The sequence below is a fragment of the Sceloporus undulatus genome, chromosome 9, assembly GCF_019175285.1.
Source record: "Sceloporus undulatus isolate JIND9_A2432 ecotype Alabama chromosome 9, SceUnd_v1.1, whole genome shotgun sequence".
Lineage (NCBI taxonomy): Eukaryota > Metazoa > Chordata > Lepidosauria > Squamata > Phrynosomatidae > Sceloporus > Sceloporus undulatus.
The window spans coordinates 30,765,470-30,775,992 of NC_056530.1; the positions used below are offsets into that span (position 1 = coordinate 30,765,470).

A 10,523-nucleotide genomic window follows, 5' to 3' on the forward strand; every position below is an offset into this window, starting at 1 on the left:
TACAATACCATCCACCTTTACAGCAAGTCCCTGAACAGTTTAATAGCAAGTCAGGCACTAGGTGGCAAGGTTTGTTCAGAGGAGGTTGGCCATTGCCATCCTCAGAGGTTGAGAGACTGTCACCCAATGGGTTTCCATGGCCGAGCTAGGATTCGAACCCTAGTCCCCAGGGTCATAGTCCAACAGGTGGAATAATCCTGCGGGAGAGGCGGCATATAAAAAAATAACATTTATTATTATTTATTATAATGGGCTTTCTTAGTTTGGAGAGGCAATGGAGCTCTCTGGCTGAGGATCCAAAACCGTGCCATTCCTGACACTCCATAGGATGCAGCTGCGGCGGTCGAAGTGGAATCCGCATTGTGCGACAAATGCGTGAGCATACAACGCACACACACACACAAACACACACTGCCCTGTCCTTGCAAAGACAAAGCTCTCTCTGTCTCTCCTTTGTTTCTTTTTCTTGGGCGACAGGGAGAAACCATGGCTTTTTAATTCGCCGTCCCAGGACCGTTCAGGGAGGTTGCTGACCTAATGTGGGTCATCGGCCCAAATGGCACAATGCCCCGATTGTGCCAACCGCATCCCTCTTTTTGCTCCATTGTTTTCTCCGTTCTTGGCGCGCGATCCCCGTCTCCCGCGGCGAGACGCCATTCCTCCCGAGGAATTCGCCGGCGCCCACAGAAAAGGGGTTATCGTTATTTCATTGATTTCAGCCCGTTTTAAAAATCTTTAGCAGCTAAAGGAGTTGAAGGTTGGCTCTTATGCCTATTTATTTCCACCTTCTTTGCAAGGGGAAGGAAAGTGCGCTTCGGGTGAATTATTTACACCTCCAAAGCGATCCTGTTAAAATTTGGCACATTCCTTGCAGTTCATGATCAGGAACAACAAACAGCCTTTGAGTCTTGACGGGTTGGAAACTTCCCCCAAATCCTACCTCTTGCATCTCCTCTTCCATAGATTTCTCTTCCCTGAAACAAGTTCTGTGAATCTCAGTTAACTAAATCTGCATCTGCTCTGCGGAAATAACCCACTTCGACACTGCTTTATAACTGCTGTGGCTACAAAATCCTGGAACTTGTCGCGTGTCGTGATTTTTAGAGCTTCTTTGTCAGAACTTGCAACATTTGTAATGAACCCCTCTATTACCTGCGCAAGAGACCCATATCTACTTCGGTTTGCAATACTGTACGACCTCCATATCCGTATCTCAGACTTACTGTGACCATGCAAATCCATGTATAATCCATGTATCGAAATGAATGACGTCCGGTGGGATCTGACCATAGAGTTGTGGTGGAGGAGTTGGAAAATCCTAGAGAGAACACTCTCTAGGTTTCTAGGTCCTCCGGCACGACTCTATGGTCACCTTCTCCTGGAAACATACAAATTGCATTGAAGGACCGAGAAAATCCTAGAGAGGACACCATACTAGGCATTTCCCAGTGCTCCAGTGCAACTTTATGGTTATCTTCTGCTGGAAGCATACCATAGAATCTCACTGAAGGACCTAGAAATCCTAGAAGGAACACCTTCCTAGGCATTTCTAGGTCTTCCAGTGTGACTCTATGGTCATCTTCTATTGCAAATAGACCACAGAATAGCACTGGAGGGCCTAGAAAATCCCAGAGAGAAGATATTTTTTCAGAAGATGGTAAGCGAAACCCATGAATACAGGGTTCATATTGTACATCCTAAGTATCTGTACAATAGATTCATATATATTCCTATCTGCCATAAAGACTCCACTATATATGCAAACCATCCACACCCATATATATTATCTATGCCAAAGATCCACCTATAATAATGTGCAATGAAAACCATATGATGTCTGCAACACATGCACTTCCGTAAGCAAAAACTGCATGCAGACGCATGCACTGTTTTGCAAGGAACGTTCCATTATGCACCCCTGTATGCAACACCAACAATATGACATATGCAATACATGCAGAAATATCACTCCATTGGACACTTGAAATGCTATTATCGGTCCAAAACACGAATGGGAGAAGGCAGTTAAGCCCCCGTTACGTATCCACCACCAAGAGTGCCATGTGCCACCTTTGCGAAAGAAGACGCAAACAGGCAAAACCGCATTGCACACGGCTCCGGCTCCAACTCAAATGCAGACAGACTGACCTGGATGGAAAACTCTTGGGAAATGCCTGCGGTTCAAATAGGTTGCAATTGAAATCCTGCCCTTAACAAGACCCCAGCCACTCTTATCCATATCAGGGCAAATTCTGGACTATAGAGCATCTCTCCAGTTCTCTTATTATTTGCCCAGAAATGCCCCAAAAGCACCCCAGGAGAACAGGATTCCCAAACGAAGACTTGCAAGTCATCGGCGGATGCGGTCCATCCGCTCCAGGCTCTAATGTGAACTTGGAAGCCGTTGGGAAGTTCTTCCTAATGCTTAGGTGGAATCACTTTTCCTATCGCTTGCATCCATTGCTCCAGGTCCTTTACTGTGAAGCAGCAGAAAACAAGCTTGCACCCTCCTCAATATGACATCCCTCCAAATATTTAAACAGGGCTATCATACCACCTCTTAACCTTCTCTTCTCCAAGCTAAATGTACCCAGCTCCCTAAGTCTCTCCTCATAGGGCTTCATGATCTCAAGGCCCTTCAACATTTTGGTGGCCCTTCTCTGGACACGTTCCAGCTTCTCAGAGTCCTTCTCGAACCATGAATACTCACATTTCGAAGAGGTGCCGGACCACCAGGAAGACGAAGGCTAAAGGGATGGTGAAGTAGAGGTCGGAGGCCTTGGCGTAGACCCGGCCATCATGGTCTTGGAGGTCGCTCCACGTCAGGTTGGCCGGCAACCAGAGCCGTTCCCACCAGAAGTAATTGTATAAAGTCTGGAACATCCTGCGAGGAGAAAGACAAAAAAGAGATGACCATGTGGAGATTTAAAATTTGGGGGCGTAAAGAGACCCCCAGGAGTTGGAGAGAGTTTGCTTTTGGGGACACCAACATAACCAACGACATGGGAGGCATCTCTGCATCTACATTGTCAAATTAATGCAGTTTGATGCCGCTTTTACTGTCCTGGCTCCGTGCGACAGAGTCTTTGCAGATTCGTGAACTATTTCCCTATCGCAATACAATAATAAAATGGTATCCGATGGTAAAAACAATAGAAAACGACAAATTCCACAGGATGGAAAAAACAACAGTTAAAGCGGCGTCGAACCGCATCAGTTCCGCGAGAAAAAGGGAGGATGCCCAAACCCAAACCTACGCCGAAATCCTTGCCAGATGAAGCAATGGAAGATACTGTCTTAAGTCAACTCAGCAGCAAGCCGGCAATGCCAGTTTTCCCAACCAAAGCTAGAACTAGATGGGTTTTTTCCCAGCACTCCAAATAACATTTATCTTGATTGGTTTGGATGCTATGTTCAAACACGTTCGCAGCATCGTGTGGGAAATGATTTCACTGCGATATTTGAAGTGCAGTCATCCCTCCGCATTTGCAGCTTTGACTTTTGCAATTACTATCGACACTGCTTTAACTGCGACGGATCTAGGATTTGTAGTTTTGAGAGAGCTCTCTCGACAAACCACACATCCCAGGGTTGTATTTAAATTAGATTTTGGAGGCACATATATACAAGACTTACATTTAACAGGATGGAACCAGGGCAGTTAAAGTGGTATCAAATGGTAGTAACTCTGCAATGCGGTAGCCACCATATATAGCCAAGTAAAGCGGAAACCCAACAGTGGCGAGCAAAGGAAGAGGATAGTTAAGCATCGCATTTACAGATTTGCAGGATTGTAGCTGCAATTTTCGAGTCCTTGCATTGCAAGGGACTCCCAAGGGCCATCTAATCCAACCCTTGCCATGCAGGAATACACAACGAAAGCACTCCCGAAAGAGCCATCCAACCTCTGCTTAAAGACCTCCAAAGAAGGTGACTCGAACACCCGCCAGAGAGATCTAGTAGCACCTTTGAGACTAACTGAAAGAAAGACATTGGCAGCAGGAGCTTTCCGAGACTTCAGTCTACTTCCTCAGATGCAGTTGGAAGAGTGGAAACCATAGACAGACATATATATGCCATAAGTATGTGAGGATGTCAATACAAATTAGAAATCCTTTCTAAATAGTATGTAGAGAGATCTTGTAGCAGCTTTGAGACTAACTGAAAGAAAGAAGTTGGCAGCATGAGCTAAAGTCTACTTCCGCAGATGCTTTTGGCCCATTCCACCATCAAGCATCATTTAATATCAAGGAATTTGTCCTAATGTTCAGGTGGAATCTCCATCATCATCATCATCATCATCATCATCATCATCATCATCATCACCACCACCACCACCACCACCACCACCACCACCATTATGATGATGTTTATTTATACCCTGACTTCCTCCCAGCACAGTAACTCAAGGCAGCTTTCCTTTTTTGCATTCAAATCCATTGCTTTGTTTTCCTAGCCTACGGAGCATCAGAAAGCAAGCCCTGCTCCATCTTCCATGGGACATCCCTCCAGAAGCAACAATGGCAGAAACTCACCCGTCGTCCATCTCGCCCAACGAGGGCAAGACCACAGCCAGCAGACCAGTGTGCCAACTTACTCAGGCTCCTACGTCCTGGAGATGTTCTCCGTGCCAAATGAAAGCTCTCCTCCAGAGCCCCAGATGTGGCGATAACAAGGGCTGGGCATCCTTGTGGGTGGTGGCATCTCAAGGTGTGCAATGGCTTTCCCAAGAAAGTTTATCTGCTGTAATCTTTAATATGATAACAGGCGTCTGCGTGTTTAACCCGTCTCCCCAGATCCTACAAATGTCAATGCTTTAATACAGTGGAAGCTTTGCATCCGCTGGGATTTGGTCCCAGGAGCCTCATGGATACCAAAATCCATGGATTCTCATGGATGCTCAAGTCCCAATAATAATAATAATAATAATAATAATAATAATAATAATAATAATGATGATGATGATGATGATGATGATGATGATGATGATGATGGTGTCCTTTATACAGAACAGAAAATAAAAGTTTGCTTTTGGGAATTTATATTATTTTTGGATATTTTCAAGATGGTTGAATCCATGGATAAAAAATATCCATGGATGCAGAGGGCCAACTATATTAGCAAATTCTGTATCGATCGATTGATCGATCAATCATATCATCTGTCTGTCTGTCTGTCTGTCTGTCTGCACCATCCATCCATCCATCCATCCATCCATCCATCCATCCAAACTCTGGATGGTGTTTTGGACTTCAGCTTCCAGATTCCCAGATCATTGACCAAGATAGCTGAAGTCCACAACATACGGAGGACCAACGTTTGAGAATCACTGGCTTAAACATTGGCATAAACCAACCTGGCTTAAACCAGCGATCCTTGCAGTACATCCCAGAATGCGAGATGCGCCGAAGGGCTGAAGGAAAGAAGGCATTTCTTTGGTATCATAAGCACCGACTTCACAGAGACAAAGTCAAAAAGCAGGCTTCTCCACACCTGCGGCTTCTTTTCATGGGCTGCCCCAAGCCAAAGAGGCACCCAAGAAAAGCGTGCCACGCACGGCGGCATCCTTACGCCCTTTTTGTTGCCAAGCGGACTCCTTTCACGCCACGGCACCCTTCAATTACCTCTCAGAGCTCTTTCTGTATCAGGTTTTCAGCCTAAACTGGCCATCATCCCTTTGCCCAGGCTTTGATATTCACCTGGCTGCCTTCTTGGCATCCCCGACAGTAAATTCTAGGTTTTAATGACAGGCCAGCTGGATAAAGTTTTGTAAGACGCACCCGTGCCCAGCAGAGCACTCCGTGAGTCACAGCCTTGCCCTGCTGCACCAATTTCAGCAGATGGATCTCGCCCTGTCTGCACCCATTTGTGGGGCGAAGGATCCAAAAGAGCGACAGCCTATCCCAAATGCAATTGGGGGCAAAGAGAGAAATGAATCCTGGCATGTGGCCCTTTGGGGGGGAATACAACTCCTAGCACTATGGAAATGTTGCCTCTTAAGGAGCACAACCCTTGGGAAGTTTTGGAAACACTGCCTTTGGTGGGTTATGATGCTCAGTCATCTGGAAATGTTGGCCTTTTAAGGACTGTAAATCCCAGCACCTTTGGAAATGTTGGCCTCTGGGGACTGCAACTCCTAGCATTTTGGAAATGTCGGTCTCTGGGGGATTGTGATGCCCAGACTTCTGGAAATGTTGGTCTCTTAAGGATTACAACTTCCAGCATTTTGGAAGAGTTGCCCTTTGAGGAATGCAACTCCTGGACTATTGGAAATGTTGCCTTTTGGAGACTAGATGGGAGAGCTTTCCAAAAGACAGAGTTTGCAAATGTTTCTGGGATATGCGCCTTCCAGAATTCAGGAAATGTCGCCCTTTGGGAGAACCACATGGTTTCAAAGGACCAAGTTTGGAGACTTGGGGCACTGCAACTCCCAGAAGTCAGCAAATGCAATGCCAGCGGGGGGATTCTGGAAGGTGTCATCCCCAAAGGGCAACATTTGCCTACTCTGATCAAATGTAAGATATTTACATAGCAGGAGCAAGGAAGAGACAGCACCAGCAAGCTTACAGGCCAATGTGACCAAATTGCCATTTCAACATCACGGCCAAAGGTTTGGAGCTTTTGGACTCTGCTCCCCGGGACGACAGTGCGAATTACGAGCCACAGCCGGGGACCCGCTTCTGCAAAGGTTGCATTGCTGCCTCATCTTGTCTACACTATAGAAATAACCCAGTTTGAGACCACTTTAATTGTCCTGGCTCAGTGCTATGTATTGTGGCACCAGAGCTCTCTGATAGAGAAGGTCCAATGTATCACCAAACTACAGTTCCCAGAGTCCCCTAGCACTGAGCCAGGGCAGTTCAAGCAGTCTCAAACTGGATCATTTCTGCAGTGTGTTCTGGACCTCAGTTTCTTTTCTCCTTTGCCATTTTTACAGAATGGGAAGGAGAAAGAAAAATTGTGTTCCAATCTTCATCTCTTAAATAAAGCAAGCCGGGATTTGATGATGATGATTTTGAGGTTTTGGGCTTCCTTCATGAGGTCTAGCAACGTAAGGGCCCATCCTCTACCTACTATGCAACAACAACTCTGCATTTCAAAACCTCCTGCAAAGGTGTTGCCCAAGTGACAACATCTTTTCCGTCTAATTCATGAGCTGTGGCGGTTAAAGCGGCGTCAGACTGGATTATTTCTGCAATGCGGATGCATCCGATACACCGAGCATCCGCTTTCTATGAAATGGAGGCTTCAGTTATCTCCCAGGTTTCCGGTCCTCATGGAGTTTGAAACAACGCTGAAAACGATGGCTATTTAACCAAAACCGCAAGAAAGCAAGCCAAGCAACAAGTTCAGAGAGAGCAGCCGAGTTTCCAAGATTCGCTTGTTTAAACAATGGCTCTGTTGTGAGTCCCTTGTTTGTTGGAACCGAGGCCTAACAAACAATCGTCCCCAACTGACCTTTGGCAACTGTGCCAAAGTGGGGGGAAGAGAGCGAGGAAAAAACCTTCCTGGTCCCCAGAAGCTAGATTTCTAAGCAGAAGTGCATCAACGTTAAGCAAAACCATGCTGTGCCGAGTGCGAAGTACAGGCTTTGTTTTCTCTCCTCCTCTCCATCTGCAATGGCCTAGATCAGAATCACAGCTTGCGGTAAAATTATACTTTGCAGACCGCAGCTTTCCTCCGTTGGTAGGAAAATACGTCTGGATTGCAAAGCCCAGATTTCCTCCGTTGCAGTGGAAATAATGTATGTATTTCTTGGCATGGCAAAGCCCAGCTTTCCTCAACTTGGGGGATTCTGGGTGTTGGAGTCTAACAACAAGCAGTTTCTGGTCTGACTCCAAAGCTAATGTTGCCAAGTGCATTTAAAAGAGCGGCTATCGCTATCTGGACAAACAAAGCCATTGTGCGGAATGGGGACAAACAGGGGCAGAAGTGCCAAATCTCTCCCTCGCACCCAGAAGGGGCCAAGAGTCCATTCTTGGCTTTCAAAAATGGGTTTTGTTTTTGGCAGGCCATCCCTTACAAGGCTTCCAGGTGAGATGATTCATCCTTTTGTGGGTCAGGGGCAGAAAGAGGCCAAGGGCTGCAAAAACCAGCTTTGGGGCCATCGACGTCCCGATTCTGGTGTGATGCTGCAGCTAAAGAGGCCAAGATGATGCTGGGCTGCATCCACAGGAGCAAAGCATCCCAATCAAGGGAAGTTGGGGTGCCAATGGGTCAGATCTCACCTGAAGTAATATTGCGCCCATCTCAGAAGGTTCGAGAAAGTTATTGATAAGCTGGAAGGGGTCCAGAGATGGTCAAAAGTTTGGAAAGTAAGCCTTAGGAGGGAAGGCTTGGGGAGTTGGGTATGTTTGGCTTGGAGGAGAAGAAGAAGGAAGAGAAGAAGAATGAGGAGGAGGAGGAGAAGGACAAGGAGACAGAGAAGAAGGAAGAAAAGGAGGAGGAGGAGGAGGAGGAACAGGAACAGGAGGAGAAGATGAAAAAGGAAGAGAAGAAGAATGAGGAGAAGGACAAGGAGAAGAAAGAGAAGGAGAAGAAGGGGAAGGAAGAGAAGAAGAATGAGGAGAAGGAGATGGAGAAGAAAGAGAAGGTGAATCAGGAGAAGGAAGAGAAGGAGATGGAGAAGAAAGAGAAGGTGAATCAGGAGAAGAAAATGGATGTCATGGAGAAAATGTCCAAAGGTAGCTGAGGGGACAAACAGGGGCAGAAGTGCCAAATCTCTCCCTCGCACCAGAGGGGCCAAGAGTCCATTCTTGGCTTTCAAAAATGGGTTTTGTTTTTGGCAGGCCATCCCTTACAAGGCTTCCAGGTGAGATGATTCATCCTTTTGTGGGTCAGGGGCAGAAAGAGGCCAAGGGCTGCAAAAACCAGCTTTGGGGCCATCGACGTCCGATTCTGGTGTGATGCTGCAGCTAAAGAGGCCAAGATGAGCTGGGCTGCATCCACAGGAGCAAAGCCTCCCAATCAAGGGAAGTTGGGGTGCCAATGGGTCAGATCTCACCTGAGTAATATTGCGCCCATCTCAGAAGGTTCGAGAAAAGTTATTGATAAGCTGGAAGGGGTCCCGAGTGGTCAAAAGTTTGGAAAGTAAGCCTTAGGAGGGAGGCTTGGGGAGTTGGGTATGTTTGGCTTGGAGGAGAAGAAGAAGGAAGAGAGAAGAATGAGAGGAGGAGGAGAGGACAGGAGGGGACAGGAAGAGAAGAAAAGGGGAGGAGGAGGAGGAGGAGAGAGGAACAGGGAGAAGATGAAAAAGGAAGAGAGAGAATGAGGAGAAGGACAAGGAGAAGAAAGAGGAGGAGAAGAAGGGAAGGAAGGAGAGAAGAATGGAGAAGGAGATGGGAAGAAGAGAGGTGATCCGGAGAAGGAAGAGAGGGAGAGAAAGAGAAGGAGAAGGGGAGAAGAAATGGATGTCATGGAGAAATGTCCAAAGGTAGCTGAGTTGCCTTCAGCAAATCCACAAAAACCCACCAAACAACAATACTTTCACCGGGGCAACCAAAACGCACAACTTCCATGTCGCAAGCTTTTGAAGCTTCACCGGCTTCTTCATCAGGCAAAAGGTGTTACAAGGAGGGGGGAAAATTGAAAATGAGCATGAGCAGTTGTTGTTGTTTTGCAGCCTCAGAAAGTAGGACAGGAGTCGGCAGATTCGAATTTCAAGAAAAGCGATTCCACCTGAACATTGCAAAAACTGGAAGAGCTAGGGTTGGGCTCCCTTTCTTTGGAGACCTTTAAAAGAGGTCGGACGGCGTTAGTAGCGTATCCCTCCATCGCAAGGGGTTCGGTACATGGCTTTTGGGGGTCCCACCCAACCCTTTAAGATGGACGATTCCCATAAGACTCACTCCTTGCACAATCCTCCCTTCCCTCCCTGAGTAAAAATAGAGAGAGAGCCTGTTTGTCGAGCCACGCTGCACTTTGGAAACCTGGGGGAGGACCGGCTTTGATTTGCCAAGTCAATGCAAACACGGGAGGATTGTGCGCAAAGATAGCGTTGCTAAACACACTCGTGGCAAAACCACAAATGGAAAGTCACTCCTGTTTTTCTTCCCAAAGGCCATACCTCGCCTTCCCCAGTCTGGAACGCATGAGACTCCAATTCCCATCATCTCAGCCATTGTACCCAAACTCCGGCCTCCAGGGATTTTGGACTTCGGCTCCCAGAATCCCCAGACTGAAGGCTTTTGGGAGCTGCACTCCAAAAAATCTGGATCACCAGCATTTGGGAACCACTGTTCAAAAGTGACTGAGGGCAGAGACCCATTTTCTTGTTTTCCCTACATTGACGTCAAACTGGATTATTTCTGCAGTGTGGATGCAGCCTTATTTATGCTGTGTGCCTTCAGTCGTTTCTGACTTATGGAGACCCCAAATCATTGGGTTTTCTTGCCAAGGTTTGTCCAGAGGAAGTTCGCCATGGACCATCCTCTGAGGCTGAGAGAGGTGGCTCGTATAAGGTGAGCGTTCCTGGCTGAACTGGGATTCAAACCCTGCTTCCAGATCATAGTCCAACACTCAAA

The 10,523-nt window shown here is 46.9% G+C and overlaps 1 protein-coding gene across 1 annotated transcript in view; it reads right to left on the reverse strand.

The window, feature by feature from the left end:
• Positions 1 to 10,523, reverse strand: part of CERS2 (ceramide synthase 2) — a 33,383-nt gene that overhangs the window by 12,804 nt on the left and 10,056 nt on the right. Inside the window, exon 2 of the mRNA XM_042441151.1 lies at positions 2,711 to 2,884. Coding sequence (XP_042297085.1) covers positions 2,711 to 2,883 — 173 coding nt within the window. The 5' untranslated portion in view covers position 2,884. The remainder of the gene's footprint in view (positions 1 to 2,710; positions 2,885 to 10,523) is intronic.